The 15,579-nt window shown below is 71.1% G+C and overlaps 1 protein-coding gene across 1 annotated transcript; it reads right to left on the minus strand.

The window, feature by feature from the left end:
• Positions 1-257: 257 nt before the first annotated feature.
• On the minus strand, positions 258-14,937 carry LOC127465943 (host cell factor 1-like; the record flags this gene model as incomplete). Its single annotated transcript, XM_051776474.1, is given in 24 exon segments — positions 258-423; positions 1,584-1,647; positions 2,396-2,582; positions 2,584-2,694; positions 3,273-3,458; positions 4,751-4,888; positions 4,973-5,095; positions 5,581-5,634; positions 5,709-5,816; positions 5,876-6,036; positions 7,179-7,638; positions 8,003-8,175; positions 9,234-9,347; positions 9,569-9,805; positions 9,808-10,034; positions 10,191-10,537; positions 10,584-10,850; positions 10,852-11,397; positions 11,399-11,443; positions 11,763-11,800; positions 12,452-12,655; positions 13,632-13,770; positions 14,793-14,825; positions 14,827-14,937. Coding segments are annotated over 24 exon segments (4,113 nt in total), but the record flags the coding sequence as incomplete, so codon positions are not given.
• Between the last annotated feature and the right edge of the window lie 642 nt (positions 14,938-15,579).

The following is a 15,579-nucleotide window of genomic DNA, read 5'->3' on the forward strand; positions in this document are numbered from 1 at the left end:
AAATAGCACAAAAACGACGGACACAACACTCGGGGGGAGGGGGGGGGAGGGGAGGGGAGGGGGCGACCCCCACCCCCCACCCCCCACTATGATACACGGGGGTCCCCCCCCCACACCCCGGGGGGGCTGTACAGGGGTCGGGGGGGGGAGGGGAAGGGGGGAGGGGCCGGGGGGGGGGGAGGGGCAGCTCGTACAAAACTTCATTCCAGCAACTGCAACAGGTAATAAAAAAAAAAAAAGCCCCTCCAGACCCCCCCCAATTCCCCCCCACCCCCCAAAACCAGTGAAGGGACCCCCCCCTGACACCCCCCAACCTGCCCGGGGGGGGATGGGAGGGGGGGGAGGGGTCCCGGAGGGGGCAGGGGGGGGTCCCGGGGGGTCCTTCACTGCCCTTCGGCCTTGGGCTTCTTTGGAGCGGATTTCCTGGGGATGGGGAGGGGGCAGATGGGGGGCTCACCCGGGGACACCCCCCCGAGCTCGTGGAACCCCCCGAAACAACCCCCTCGAGACCCTGAACCCCCCCAAAACAGCCCCCCGAGCTCCTGGACCCCCCAAAATAGCCCCCCTGAGACCCTGAACCCCCCCAAAACAGCCCCCCGAGACCCCCCCCGAGCTCCTGGACCCCCAAAATAGCCCCCCTGAGACCCTGAACCCCCCCAAAACAGCCCCCCGAGCTCCTGGACCCCCCAAAATAGCCCCCCTGAGACCCCAGACTTCCCAAAACAGCCCCCCTGAGACCCCCCTGAGCTCCTGGACCCCCAAAATAGCCCCCCTGAGACCCTGAACCCCCCCAAAACAGCTCCCCCAACCCCCTGAACCCCCAAAACAGCCCCTCCCTGAGACTCCCCCCGAGCTCCTGGACCCCAAACCAGCCCCCTTGACCCCCTGAACCCCCAAAACAGCCCCCTCGAGACCCCAGACCCCTCAAAATAGCCCCTCTGAGACCCCCTGACTCCTACCCCCCCAAACCAGCCCCCAGACCCCCAAACCAGCCCCTCAACCCCCCAAATCAACCCCTTGGCCCCTCGATGAGACCCTTCCAGGGCCCCCTGGCCCCCCAAATCAGCCCCCCAGGGCCCCCAAAGCCCCCAAATCAGTCCCCAGGCCCCCAAATCAGTCCCCAGCCCCCCAAACCAGCCCCCAGCCCCCCAAATCAGCCCCCAACCCCCTAAATCAACCCCTTGGCTCCTCGATGAGACCCCCCAGAGCCCCAGATCAGACCCCCAGGGCCCCCCCAAGCCCTTCAGGGCCCTCCAGCCCCCCAAATCAACCCCCAGCCCCCCCAAATCAGCCCCCAGACCCCCAAACCAAACCCCTGGCCCCCCGAGGAGCCCCCCAGAGCCCCCCCCAGGGTCCCCCCAGACCCCCAAATCAGCCCCCAGCCCCCCAAACCAGACCCCAACCCCCCCAATCAACCCTTTGGCCCCCCGATGAGCCCCCCAGAGCCCCCCCCAGGGTCCCTCCAGACCCCCAAATCAGCCCCCAGACCCCCAAACCAGACCCCAACCGCCCAACCCAACCCCCTGGCCCCCCGAGAAGCCCCCCAAAGCCCCCCCTCACCCCCCAGACCCCCCCTCACTCACAGGTCGGGGGACGCCAGGGGCCGTTTGCTGCCGGGTTTCCCGGCGGATCCGTCCTTGCTGGACTCTGGGGGGGGGGGGAAAAGGAAATTTGGGGGGGGGGAGGGTCAGGACACCCCCATCCTCCTGCCCCACCCCCTCAGGGGACCCCCCACACCCCCCCCGACCCCTCCCAGCACCCAGAGGGGGGGTGGGGGGCTGTAACCCCGGGGGGAGGGTCCCCAAGGTGGGGGGCAAAGGACACATCTGGGGGGGGGGGTCCTTGAGGGGGGTCCACAGACCTGGTCCTTGTGGGGGTCCCACACCCACACTGAGGGGGTCCCACACCCCCTGTGCCCACCCCCACAGCCCCCAGACCCAGAACAGCCCCCAGACCCACCTTGCAGCCACCGGACCCGGGTGGCGGGGCCGTAGCCCCTGTCACTGTGGGGGTCCATACCCACACCGAGGGGGTCCCACACCCCCTGTGCCCCCTCCCACAGCCCCCAGACCCATCTGGCAGCCCCCAGACCCAGCTGGCAGCCCCCAGGCCCACCTTGCAGCCACCACACCTGGGTGGCGGGGCCGTAGCCCTTATCCTTGTGGGGGTCCCACACCCACACTGAGGGGGTCCCACACCCCCACAGCCCCCAGACCCATCTGGCAGCCCCCAGACCCATCTGGCAGCCCCCAGACCCACCTTGCAGCCACCACACCTGGGTGGCGGGGCCGTAGCCCCTGTCACTGTGGGGGTCCACACCCACACTGAGGGGGTCCCACAGCCCCTATGCCCCCTCCCACAGCCCCCAGACCCAGCTGGCAGCCCCCAGACCCACCTTGCAGCCACCGGACCTGGGTGGCGGGGCCGTAGCCCTTGTCGTTGCGGGCGGCGATGCGGAAGATGATGGCGGGTTTGGTGGTGTGGTCGATGTGGGCGCTGGCCAGGCTGGAGGCGGGCACGAGGCACGAGGGGCTGGGCCCGCAGTAGACCCTCATGAAGGCCAGCTGGGCCCCCCCCCCGCGCCTCGGGGCCGCCCCCGGGCCCCCCCTGGATGGCCAAGTACACCGAGTACTCGGCGATGCGCCCCGACGTCACCGACGGCGGCTCCCACGTCAGGTGGGCCCCGTCCGGGCTCTGGGGGGGGAAAAAGAGGGGCAACGGGGTCAGGGGGGGCAACGTGGGGGGCACGGGGGTGAGGGGGAAGCGGGGGGGGTGGGGGTACGGAGTGGGCACAGACCCCATGTCGGGCGGGCGCTGGGCACGCTCTGGGGGGGCATGAGGGGGTGGGTTGGGGGTGGAGCTGGGTTGGGTTGAGTTGGGTTGGGTTGAGCTGAGTTGGGTTGGGTTGAGCTGAGTTGGGTTGGGTTGAGCTGAGTTGGGTTGGGTTGAGCTGAGTTGGGTTGTGTCAAGCAGGGTTGGGTTGAGTTGGATTGAGTTGGCCTGGGTTGAGTTGGGTTAATTTGGGTTCAGCTGGGTTGAGTTGGGTTGGGTTGTGGTTGATGCCATGGTTGGATGTGTGGGTCAGAGACCCCCTCTCTGGCTCAGGGGTCCCCGCTCTGGCTCAGGGGTCCCCGCTATGGGTCGGGGGTCCCCTCTCTGGCTCAGGGGTCCCCTCTCTGACTCAGGGGTCCCCGCTCTGGCTCAGGGGTCCCCTCTCTGGCTCAGGGGTCCCCGCTGTGTCTTGGGGGTCCCCGCGGTGGCCCAGCCCGTACCTTGCTGATCTTGATGGCGCAGGGGGCGCCGGGGAAGCCGGGCAGGCAGGTTTTGAAGGCCGACAGCTCGGAGAAGGGCCCGCGCCCGCAGGCGTTCAGCCCCGCCACGCGGAACTTGTAGGCCGTGCCCGGCTGCAGCTCCTGGCGCCGCAGCTGGGAGTGGTCTGGGACCCCCGAGCCCTCCTCCTGCGGGGGGACAGGGACGTGGGGACACGGCCAGAGACAGACCATGGGCAGGGGGGCCACAGGGGACAAAGGGGGGACACAGCAGGGACGTGGGGACATGGTCAGAGAGGGACCATGGGCAGGGGGACACAGGGGACAAAGGGGGGACATGGGGACATGGTCAGAGAGGGACCATGGACAGGGGGGGCAGGGGGGGCACAGGGGGGATACGGGGACATGGCCAGAGATGGACCATGGACAGGGGGACAGAAGGGGGGACACAGGGGACAGAAGGGGGGACACGGGGACACGGTCAGAGATGGACCATGGACAGGGGGACACAGGGGGGACACAGCAGGGACGTGGGGACACGGTCAGAGAGGGACCATGGGCAGGGGGACAGAAGGGGGGACACAGGGGGGACACGGGGACACGGCCAGAGATGGACCATGGGCAGGGGGGACACAGGGGACAAAGGGGGGACATGGGGACATGGTCAGAGATGGACCATGGGCAGGGGGACAAAGGGGAGACACGGGGGACAGAAGGGGGGACAGGGACGTGGGGACACGGCCAGAGATGGACCATGGACAGGGGGACAAAGGGGGGACACAGCAGGGACGTGGGGACATGGTCAGAGAGGGACCACGGACAGGGGGACAGAAGGGGGGACACAGGGGGGACACGGGGACATGGCCAGAGATGGACCATGGGCAGGGGGGACACAGGGGGACAAAGGGGGGACACAGCAGGGACATGAGGACACAGCGGGGACACCCAGGGGGACACGGCCAAAGAGATCCCCCTGACGTGGGGGACACCTTGGGGACATGGGGGACACCTTGGGGACACAGTGGGGACATGGGGGACACAGTGGGGACACAATGGGGACATGGGGGACACCTTGGGGACACAGTGGGGACATGGCCACCAGGGGTGTCCCCAGTGCCACAGGAGGTGTCCCCAGGGATGTCCCCAGTGCCATGGAGGGTGTCCCTGGTGCAGGGGGGTGACCACAGGGGTGGCAGGGGGTGACCCCAGGGGTGTCCCCAGTGCCACAGGGGGTGTCCCCGGTGCAGGGGGGTGTCCCCAGGGGTGTCCCCAGTGCCACAGGGGGGTGTCCCCGGTGCCACGAGGGATGTCCCCAGGGGTGTCCCCAGTGCAGGGGGGGGTGTCCCAGTATCCTGAGGGGTGTCCCCGGTGCCACAGGGGGTGTCCCCAGGGGTGTCCCCAGGGGTGTCCCCGGTGCAGGGGGGTGTCCCCAGGGGTGTCCCCAGGGGTGTCCCCGGCGCAGGGGCCGTGGTGTCACTCACGTCGGGGGGCGGCGCGTCCTCGGGGGGCAGGAAGTAGTGTGTGACCATCATGGTGGTGCCCTTGATGACGCCCACGTCGAACCACTGGTTCTCCTTCTTGGGCAGCGCCTTGGGGGGCTGCACCCCCGACTCCGGCTTCTGGGGGGGGCCATGGGGGGGTCACCCTGTGCTGGGGACCCTCCCCAGAGCCCCCCAGGACCCTCCCAGGACCCCCCCACTCACCGCCGGGGCGCTCTCGATGCCGTTGGCCACCTCGGCCAGGGCGGCGGCCGCCTGGAGCTTGGCGGGGCTGGGGGCGACCGCGGGGCCCCGGGGGGGCCACGAAGGCGCTCGAGGGGGCCAGGCCTTGGAGGGGGGGGGACACAGAGAGTTGAGGGAGGGGCCCCAAAGACCCCCCCCTCGAATTCCCTGCAGGTGTTTCCAGTTACCCCACCCTGAGAAATCCGGGGGTCCCACGGCCCCACCCCGACTGTTGAGGTGCCCCCCCCTTGTCATGGGTGACCCCCCCTCAGCACTGACAGGTCCCAAACCCCTCCATGGGTGCCCCCTCCCTTCCATGGGTGTTCCCCCCACCCCCAACCCCTGGGTGCCCCCCAAGGGGTCTCAACTCCCTCCATGGGCACCCCTGGGGGTCCCACCCCCCCCTCAATGGACCCCCCCCCCCCCCCCAATGTCTCACCATCTCCGGGGGGGGGGCAGCAGGGTCGTGGGTGCCCCCCCCACCCCCCCCCAATGGACCCCCACCCCCCCAATGTCTCACCATCCCCAGGGGGGGCAGCAGAGCCGTGGGTGCCCCCCCAGGGGTCCCACCCCCCCCCCCAATGTCTCACCATCTCCGGGGGGGGGCAGCAGGGCCGGGGGTGCCCCCCCGGGGGGTCCCACCCCCCCCAAAGTGTCCCACCCCCCCTCCCATGTCTCACCATCTCCGGGGGGGGGGCAGCAGGGCCGGGGGTGCCCCCCCGGGGGTGCCCAGCTCTCCCAGCCCGTTGGCGTCGCCCGCGGGGTCGTTGAGGCTGTCTGCGGGCGCCAAGGCCTCGGTGGGCAGGTGGGGGGCGGCCGGGGGGGTCTGGGGGGGTGCCGTGGGGGTGGGGGGGGCGGGGGGGGGCGGCGGGGGGGGGCCCCGGCCTCGGCCAGTTGCTGCTGCTGCTGCACCAGCGCCGCCAGTTCCTGCTGGGTGAGCACCAGGGGCAGGGCCCCCCCCGCGGGACCCCCGCCCTCGGCCCCCAGAGCCCCCAACTCAGGGGGGCCCCCCCCGGGCTCCCCCGGCTCCAGGGGCTCCGAGCTCCCTGTGGGGACACCGAGAGAAGGGGGGGGTGGGTCAGGAAGGGTCGCCCCCCAACATTTTGGGGTGGGGTGGTGAGACACTCATAGTTATGGGGTTGTCACCCCCCCCACCCCGTGGGACCCCCAGAGCCCCCCCTCACCCATGACGGCCTGCTGGGCCCAGGACCACCCTCACAGGACCAGGACCACCACGGGGCCACCACCATGATCAGGGGGGGCTACCACCTCACTGCTGGTCCCACAACCCCCCCAAACCTCCTGAAAGCCCCCCCGTCACCCACAACAGCCTGCTGGGCCCAGGACCACCCTCACAGAACCACAACCACCACCATGACCATGGGGGGTCACCATCACACTGCTGGTCCCACAACACCCCCCAAATCCCCCTAGGGCCCCCCACAACCCCCCCAAACCCCCCCAGGACCCCCCAGAGCCCCCCAAAGCCCCCCCTCACCCATGACGGCCTGCTGGGCCCAGGACCACCCTCACAGAACCACGACCACCATGGTGCCACCACCACAACCACGAGGGGCCACCGTCTCCCTGCTGGTCCCACACCCCCCCTAAAGCCCCCCAGGGCCTCCCACAACCCCCCCCAGGGCCCCCCAAAGCCCCCCCGGAGCCCCCCCTGAGCCCCCCCTCACCCATGACGGTCTGCTGGGCCCAGGACCACCCTCAAAGAACCACCACCACCACCATGACCACGGGGGGCTTCCCTCACACTGCTGGTCCCACAACCCCCCCAAACCCCCCCAGGACCCCCCAAAGCCCCCCAAAGCCCCCTAAGACCCCCAAGAGCCGCCCCTCACCCATGAAGGCCTGTTGGGCCCAGGACCACCCTCACAGAACCACGACCACCACGGGGCCACCACCACGACCACGGGGAGCCACCACCTCACAGCTGGTCCCACAACCCCCTCCAAATCCCCCTAGGGCCCCCCACAACCCCCCCAAACCCTCCCAGGACCCCTCAGAGCCCCCCCGAAGCCCCCCCTCACCCATGACGGCCTGCTGGGCCCAGGACCACCCTCACAGAACCACGACCACCACCATGACCACGGGGGGTTACCCTCACACTGCTGGTCCCACAACCCCCCAAAACCCCCCCCGGACCCCCCAAAGCCCCCCCGGAGCCCCCCCTCACCCATGACGGCCTGCTGGGCCGCCTGCAGCACGGCCTGGATGGCCAGGGCCTGCGCCTGGGCCTCCTCGCTCGCCGCCGCCGCCGCCGCCGCCTCGGCCGCCGCCGTCACCGCCAACTCCTCGGGGGTCAGCCCGGGGGGGCCCCCCGCGCCCCCCCGCCTCGGCCAGCAGCTCGGGGGGCAGCGCCAGCCCCTCGCCGGCACCCCCCCTCGCCGGGCCCGGGCGGCAGGACCACCACGGCCAGCGGCTCCGGGGAGCCCGAGGGGGGGGGCGCGGCGCCCGCCGGGGTGGGGGGCGCGCGGGGGGGGGCCGCCGGGGGGGTGGGGGTGGGGGCCGGGGGGGACGGGGAGGGGCCGGAGGGGGGGTCTGGGGCTGGTTGGGGGTCTCCGGGGGGGGTGGGGGTGGCGGTGGGGGGGGTCTCGGGGGGGCGCCGGGGGCGACTCGGTCAGCGAGGAGATGGTCTGTGGGGGGGGGAAAAAAAGGGGTTGGAGGGGGGGAGGGAGCCCCCCAAGACACAGAGACCCCCCCTCAGACACACAGACACCCCCAGACACACAGACACCCCTCAGACACAGAGACCCCCCCCAGACACACAGACACCCCTCAGACACACAGACCCCCCCCACACACCCCCCTGCCCCTCCCCTGTAGCCCCTCATCTGTCCCCAATCCCCTCCCCAAGTGCCCCCAACCCCCTCCCTGTGCCCCCCAAAGCCCCCCAGCCTGTCCCCAAAGCCCTCCTCCAGTGTCCCTAAGTGTCCCCAAGTGCCCCCAACCCCCTCCCTGTGCCCCCCCATGCCCCCCGTGCCCCCCGTGCCCCCTCACCGGCACGGCGGGTCCGGGCGCGGGCGTGGACTGAGTGACCGTAGTGACCGCCCGGGGCTGGGGGGTCCCGGCCCCGCTGGGGCCAGGGCTGGGGGTCCCGGGGGGGGCTCCCCCCTCGCCCTGGGGGGCTCCCTCAGGCTCCCCCTGCCCGTTGGCAGCCGGTGGGGGGGGGTCTGGGGGGAGAAAACAGGGGGGGTGAGAGGGGTGAGACCCCCCAAAATGGGGGTGAGGGGTCTGTGGGGAGAATGGGGGTGAGACCCCCCCCAAAATGGGGTGAGGGGCCTGTGGGGAGAATGGGGGTGAGACCCCCCCCAAAATGGGGTGAGGGGCCTGTGGGGAGAATGGGGGGGTGGTGAGTGGGGTGAGACCCCAGAAAAGGGTGGGAGTGGGGTCTGGGGAGGGGGGCTTCTATGGAGGGCAGGGGGGGCTCTCTGCAGGGGTGGGGGTCTCTCTGGAGGGGAGGGGTCTCTGTGGAGAGGAGGGGGGTCTCTGGAGGAGTGGGGGGGTCTCTGGAGGGCACAGGGTCTCTGTGAAGGGTGGGGGTCTCCGTGGAGGGGTGGAGGTCTCTGTGAAGGGGAGGGGGTCTCCGTGAAGGGGAGGGGTCTCCGAGGAGGGCAGGGGGCGTCTCCGAGGAGGGCAGGGGGGGGTCTATGCAGGGGTGGGGGTCTCTCAGGAGAGGAAGGGTCTCTGAGGAGGGGAGGGGGTCTCTGTGGAGCGAGGGGGTCTCCGAGGAGGGCAGGGGGGTCTCTGTGGAGTGACGGGGTCTCCGAGGAGGGGAGGGGTCTCTAAGGAGGGCAGGGGGGGCTCCCAGGGAGGGCAGGGGGGTCTCTGAGGAGGGCAGGGGTCTCCGAGGAGGGCAGGGGGGTCTCTGAGGAGGGCAGGGGGGTCTCTGAGGAGGGGTGGGGGTCTCTAAGGAGGGCAGGGGTCTCCGAGGAGGGGTGGGGGTCTCTAAGGAGGCCAGGGGGGTCTCTGAGGAGGGCAGGGGGGGTCTCCAAGGAGGGCAGGGGTCTCCGAGGAGGGGTGGGGGTCTCTAAGGAGGGCAGGGGGGTCTCTGAGGAGGGGTGGGGGTCTCTAAGGAGGGCAGGGGTCTCCAAGGAGGGCAGGGGTCTCTGTGGAGGGCAGGGGTCTCCGAGGAGGGGTGGGGGTCTCTGAGGAGGGCAGGGGGGTCTCCGAGGAGGGGTGGGGGTCTCTGAGGAGGGCAGGGGTCTCCGAGGAGGGCAGGGGGTCCCACCTTGGCTGGCCCCCATGCTGGCCGTCACCGTGGTGGCCGTGGCCGTCGTGCCCGTCTCGTGGGTCTCGCAGGGGGGGTTGGAGCAGGCGCGGGGGGGGCTGCCGGGGGGGCCCCCTGCCCCCCCCCCGCTCGGTGGCCGCCGTGGCCGTCGTGGTGGTGCCGGTGGCCACGGTCTGGTGGGTCTGGCAAGCGGGGGGCGAGCCCTGTGCCCCCCCGGCCGTGGCCGTGGTGGCCGTGCTGGTGGTCCCGGTCTCGTGGGTCTCACAGGGGGGGGTTGGAGCAGGGCTGGGACCCCCCTCCCGTGGCACCGGTGGCGGCGTCCCGGGGCCGGGAGCCCGCGCTGGCCGTGGTGGTGGTGGCCGTGTTGGTGGTGCCCGTCTCGTGGGTCTCACAGGGGGGGTTGGAGCAGAGCCTTGACCCCGTTGTTGTCACCGTGTTGGTGGTGCCCGTTTCATGGGTCTCACACGGCGGATTAGAGCAGAGCCTTGACCCCGTGGTGGTCACCGTGTTGGTTGTCCCTGTCTCGTGGGTCTCGCAGGGGGGGTTGGAGCACAGGGCGGGGCGTCACCGCCGTCCCCGGGCCGGGGGGGCTCGCAGGGGGGGCTCGTGCCCGCGCTGGCCGTGGTGGTGGTGGCCGTGCTGGTGGTGCCCGTCTCGTGGGTCTCACATGGAGGGTTGGAGCAGAGCCTTGAGGACACGGTGGTGGCCGTGTTGGTTGTCCCCGTCTCGTGGGTCTCACAAGGGGGATTAGAGCAGATCCTGGAGCCCGTTGTTGTCACCGTGTGTTTGTCGTCCCCGTTTCATGGGTCTCACAGGGGGGGTTGGAGCAGAGCCTCGACCCCGTGGTGGTCACTGTGCTCGTCGTGCCCGTCTCATGGGTCTCGCAGGGGGGGTTGGAGCAGATCCTGGAGCCCGTGGTGGTCACCGTGCTGGTTGTCCCCGTTTCATGGGTCTCACAAGGGGGGATTAGAGCAGATCCTGGAGCCCGTGGTGGTCACCGTGTTGGTTGTCCCCATTTCGTGGGTCTCACACGGGGGGTTGGAGCAGAGCCTTGACCCCGTGGTGGTCACCGTGTTGGTTGTCCCCGTCTCATGGGTCTCACAGGGAGGGTTGGAGCAGAGCCTCGACCCCGTGGTGGTCACCGTGTTGGTTGTCCCCGTCTCATGGGTCTCACACGGGGGGTTGGAGCAGAGCCTCGAGGCCACGGTGGTGGCTGTGTTGGTTGTCCCCGTCTCATGGGTCTCACAAGGGGGATTAGAGCAGATCCTGGAGCCCGTGGTGGTCACCGTGCTTGTCGTGCCCGTCTCATGGGGTCTCGCAGGGGGGGTTGGAGCAGAGCCTCGAGGCCACGGTGGTGGCCGTGCTGGTGGTCCCGGTGTCGTGGGTCTCGCAGGGGGGGTTGGAGCAGAGCCTCGAGGCCACGGTGGTGGCCGTGCTGGTGGTCCCGGTGTCGTGGGTCTCGCAGGGGGGGTTGGAGCAGAGCCTCGAGCCCCCCCCGCCGGCGGGCAGCCCCGGGCTCTGGGGGGTCCTGGTGGCCCCCGCCGTGGTGGTGGCCGTGCCCGTCTCGGGGGTCTCGCGGGGGGGGTTGGCGCCGGGGGTGCCCCAGGAGGGGGGGGTTTGGCACGGTGGTGGTGTTGGTTGGGGAGGGGTCTCCTCCGCCCCCGTCCCGGGGGGGGTTTTGGCACGCGGCGCTGTCGGCGGGGGGTCCCGGCACAGCCGCGCCGTCATGGTGGTGCCGGTGGCCGCCGTCTGCCGGGTGGGGCAGGGCCCCCCCCCCGCCGCCGTGGGGGTGTTGGTGGTGCCCGTCTCGTGGGTCTCGCAGGGGGGGTTGGAGCAGGCCCGGGTCGTGCCCCCCCCGCCCTCGGGCCCCCCCCCCCTCGCAGAGCAGCTGGAGCTGGGGGGGGGGGTCGCGGCCGGGAGCCCCCCGCCCCCCGCCGCCCCCCCCCACGTTGGCCACCAGGCTGGTGGTGGCCGTGTTGGTGGTGCCCGTCTCGTGGGTCTCGCAGGGGGGGTTGGAGCACACCAGGGTGACGGTGCCGGGGGTGCCCCCCCCGCCCTCGGGGGGGGTGGGCTCGGGGAGCCCCCCCGCCGCCGCCGGACCCTCGGCCGTGGGCGAGGCCAAGATGGACACGGGCAGGTCGTGGACGGGCTGGGCCTCGACCCCCGCTGGGCGTCGTGATCAGGGTCACCTGCGTGGGCTGGGACACGGGCTGTGCCCCCGGGGGAGGGGGTCAGGGGGGGGCTGGGGACCCCCCTGGATATGGGGGGGCAGACCCACAGCCCCCCCCATCAACCAAACCCACCCCCAAATTCACAGGACTCCCCCATGTTGGTCACCCCTAAAGATGGGACACCGGCTGTGCCCCCGGGGAGGGGTCAGGGGGGGCTGTGGGTCTGCCCCCCCCTATCCGGGAGGGTCCCCAGCCCCCTGTCCCCATGTCCCCCCATATCCCCTCACCTGCATGGTGATGGTGGGGGTCCCCAGCCCCCTGTCCCCAGCCCCCCCCAGTGCCCCCCATATCCCCTCACCTGCATGGTGATGGTGGGGGTGTCCAGCCCCCCAATCCCTGTGTCCCCATGTCCCCTGTGCCCCCCAGTGTCCCCCCTGTCCCCTCACCTGCATGGTGATGGTGGGGGTGCCCAGCCCCCCCCAATGCCCCCCCCATATCCCCTCACCTGCATGGTGATGGTGGGGGTCCCCACACCCCCCCAGTGCCCCTCCCATGTCCCCTCACCTGCATGGTGATGGTGGGGGTCCCCAGCCCCCCCCCAGTGTCCCCAGTGTCCCCTGTCCCTGTGTCCCCATGTCCCTCTGTGTGTCCCCCCAGTGCCCCCCCCCTGTGTCCCCTCACCTGCATGGTGATGGTGGGGTCCCCAGCCCCCCCAATGCCTCCCCCATCCCCTCACCTGCACGGTGATGGTGGGGTCCCCAGCCCCCCTCAATGCCCCCCCCAATACCCCCCCTGTGTCCCCCTCACCTGCATGGTGAAGGTGGGGGTGCCCAGCCCCCCTCAATGCCCCCCCCAGTGCCCCCCCTGTCCCCATGTCCCCCCCATCCCCTCACCTGCATGGTGATGGTGGGGGTGCCCAGACCCCTGTCCCCAGCCCCCCCCATGTCCCCCCCCCAATGCCCCCCCTGTCCCCTCACCTGCATGGTGAAGGTGGGGGTGCCCAGCCCCCCTCAATGCCCCCCCCAATGCCCCCCCATATCCCCTCACCTGCATGGTGATGGTGGGGTGGCCAGCCCCCCCCCCGCGGCGTGGCCGTGATGGCCGCGGGGTTCAGGACCTGGCTGGACAGGGTGGCGATGGTGCCCAGGGTGGTGATGGGCGTGGCCAGCGAGGCCGTGGCGCTGTGACCCCCCGCGCCCCCCGCCAGGCTGGTGGACACCGTCCCGGTCACCGTGCCCAGCGTCGTCACACCTGGGGGGGGACACAGTGGGGGTGAGTGACCCCTCATGGGGACCCCCCAACACCACAGTGACCCCTCATGGGGACCCCCCAACACCACAGTGACCCCCCAACACCACAGTGACCCCTCATGGGGACCCCCCAACACCACAGTGACCCCCAACATCACAGTGACCCCCCCTAATATCACAGTGACCCCCCCTTAATATCACAGTGACCCCTCATGGTGACCCCCCAACACCACAGTGACCCCTCATGGTGACCCCCCCTAATATCACAGAAACCCCCCAATGTCACAGTGACCCCTCATGGGACCCCCCAACAACCACAGTGACCCCCCAACATCACAGTGACCCCTCCATGGTGACCCTGGACCCTCAACACCACAGTGACCCCTCCCCAGTGACCCCCCAACATCACAGTGACCCCCCCCCCAACATCACAGTGACCCCCCCAATGTCCCCCTTGGTCACTCACTGGTGGTGCCCTGACCCCAGTGACCCCCCAATGTCCCCCATGACCCCCCCAGTGCCCCCTGTGGTCACTCACCAGTGGTACCCTGACCCCAAAGACCCCCCCAGAGCCCCCCCCATCACTCACCAGTGGTGCCCTGACCCCAATGACCCCCCCAATGTCCCCCTGGTCACTCACCAGTGGTGCCCTGACCCCAGTGACCCCCCCAGTGACCCCCCCCGGTCACTCACCAGTGGTGCCCTGACCCCAGTGACCCCCCCAGAGCCCCCCCGTGGTCACTCACCAGTGGTGCCCTGACCCCAGTGACCCCCCCAGAGCCCCCCCTGGTCACTCACCAGTGGTGCCCTGACCCCCAATGACCCCCCCAATGTCCCCCATGACCCCCCCAATGTCCCCCTGGTCACTCACCAGTGGTGCCCTGACCCCAGTGACCCCCCCCCCAATGTCCCCCTGGTCACTCACCAGTGGTGCCCTGACCCCAGTGACCCCCCCAGAGCCCCCTGTGGTCACTCACCAGTGGTGCCCTTGACCACCAGGGTGGTCACCGTGGGCTTCACGGCCGAGACGGTGACGGGGGTGACCAGCCGGACCCCCCCCATGGGCACCGTGCGCAGGATCGTGCCCGGCTGCCCCGGGGCCCCTTTCAGCACCACCTGGGGGGGCACGGGGGGGGGCACCTTGTCACTGGTGTCACTGCGGCCTGGGGGACAGCGGGAGGAGCCCCGACCCCGACCCTGCCACCCCCTCAGTGTCCCCCCTCAGTGTCCCCCCTCAGTGTCCCCATTCCCTCCCTGCCACCCCCTCAGTGTCCCCAGCCCCTCCCTGACCCCCCCAATGTCCCCAGCCCCTCCCTGACCCCCCAGTGTCCCCAGCCCCTCCCTGACCCCCCCAGTGTCCCCCCCCAGTGTCCCCAGTCTCTCCCTGACTCCCCCAGTGTCCCCCTTTAGTCCCCCCCAGTGTCCCCATTCCCTTCCTGTCCCCCCCATGTCTGTGTCCCCAGCCCCTCCCTGACCCCCCCCATGTCCCCATTCCCTCCCTGTCCCCCCCCAGTGTCCCCCCCAGTGTCCCCCATTCCCTCCCTGCCATCCCCAGTGTCCCCCCTCAGTCCCCCCCTGTCCCCAGCCCTTCCCTGTCCCCCCCCCATGTCCCCCAGTGTCCCCATTCCCTCCCTGCCCCCCCCCAGTGTCCCCCCCAATGTCCCCAAACACTCCTCATCCTCCCACTGTCCCCCCCCTGCACTCCCCATGTCCCCCCTGCCCCCTCCCAGCTCAGGGGTGCTCAGGGGTCCCTGGGGGGGGGTCAGGGGTCCCCGGGGATGTTGTCCCCCCCCCACCTGTGTCACCCCCTGTCCCCACAACCCCCTCCTTGTCCCCTCCTCATGTCCCCCCATCCCCACCCCCTCCTCATCCTCCCCGGGTCCCCCCCTGCACTCCCCCAGCTCGGGGGTGCTCAGGGTCCCCAGGGGGGGTTCAGGGGTCCCGGGGGGGGTCCGGGGGGGTGCCCCACCCCACCTGTGTCACCCTTTGTCCCCACACACCCCCCCATGTCCCCCCATCCCCACCCCCTCCTCATCCTCCCCGGGTCTCCCCCTGCACTCCCCAGCTCGGGGGTCCCCGGGGGGTTTGGGGGTCCCCGGGGGGGTGTGTCCGTGCCCGTGTGTCCCCCCCCCCCTCACCTGAGTGACCCCCTGCTGCCCGTGTCCCCCCCCCCAGCTTGGGCACGGCCGTGATGATCTTGGCGGGGGTGCCGGTGCCCGACGTCATCACCTTGGTGGTGATGATGGTGATGGGCGACTTGATCCCGGGGCTGCTCGTCACCCCCTGGGGGGCACGGGGGGGGCACGGGGTCAGGGGGGGCACCAGGGTCACCCCTCGTCACCCCTGGGGGGCACGGGGGGGGCACGGGGTCAGGGGGGGCACCGGGTCACCCCCTGTCACCCCTGGGGGGCACGGGGTCAGGGGGGGCACCAGGGTCACCCCCTGTCACCCCTGGGGGGCACGGGGGGGGCACGAGGTCAGGGGGGGCACCAGGGTCACCCCCATCACCCCTGGGGGGCACGGGGGGGGCACGAGGTCAGGGGGGGCACCAGGGTCACCCCTCGTCACCCCTGGGGGGCACGGGGTCATGGGGGCACGGGGGGGCACCAGGGTCACCCCCCGTCACCGACTGGTGCCCCCGATGGGGTGGAGGTGATGGGGGACATGGGGAGGGCTGGGGGGGGCACAGGGGGGTTTGGGGGGGCACAGGGGGATTGGGGGGTGGGCACAGGGGGGTCAGGGGGGGCAGAGGGGGTTAGAGGGGTCACAGGGGGGTCAGAGGGGGTTAGAGGGGTCACAGGGGAGTTGGGGGGGGCACAGGGGGGGTCAGGGGGTGCTCACGGAAGGTCAGGGGTGGTCAGGGAAGGTCAGGGGAAGTTTTGGGGGTTCAGGGGAGGTTTTGGGGGTGTCACTCACCGGTAGCCC

Source organism: Manacus candei, unplaced genomic scaffold (genome assembly GCF_025592945.1).
Source record: "Manacus candei isolate 608988 ecotype Guabito, Panama unplaced genomic scaffold, ASM2559294v1 h1tg000539l, whole genome shotgun sequence".
Classification (NCBI taxonomy): domain Eukaryota; kingdom Metazoa; phylum Chordata; class Aves; order Passeriformes; family Pipridae; genus Manacus; species Manacus candei.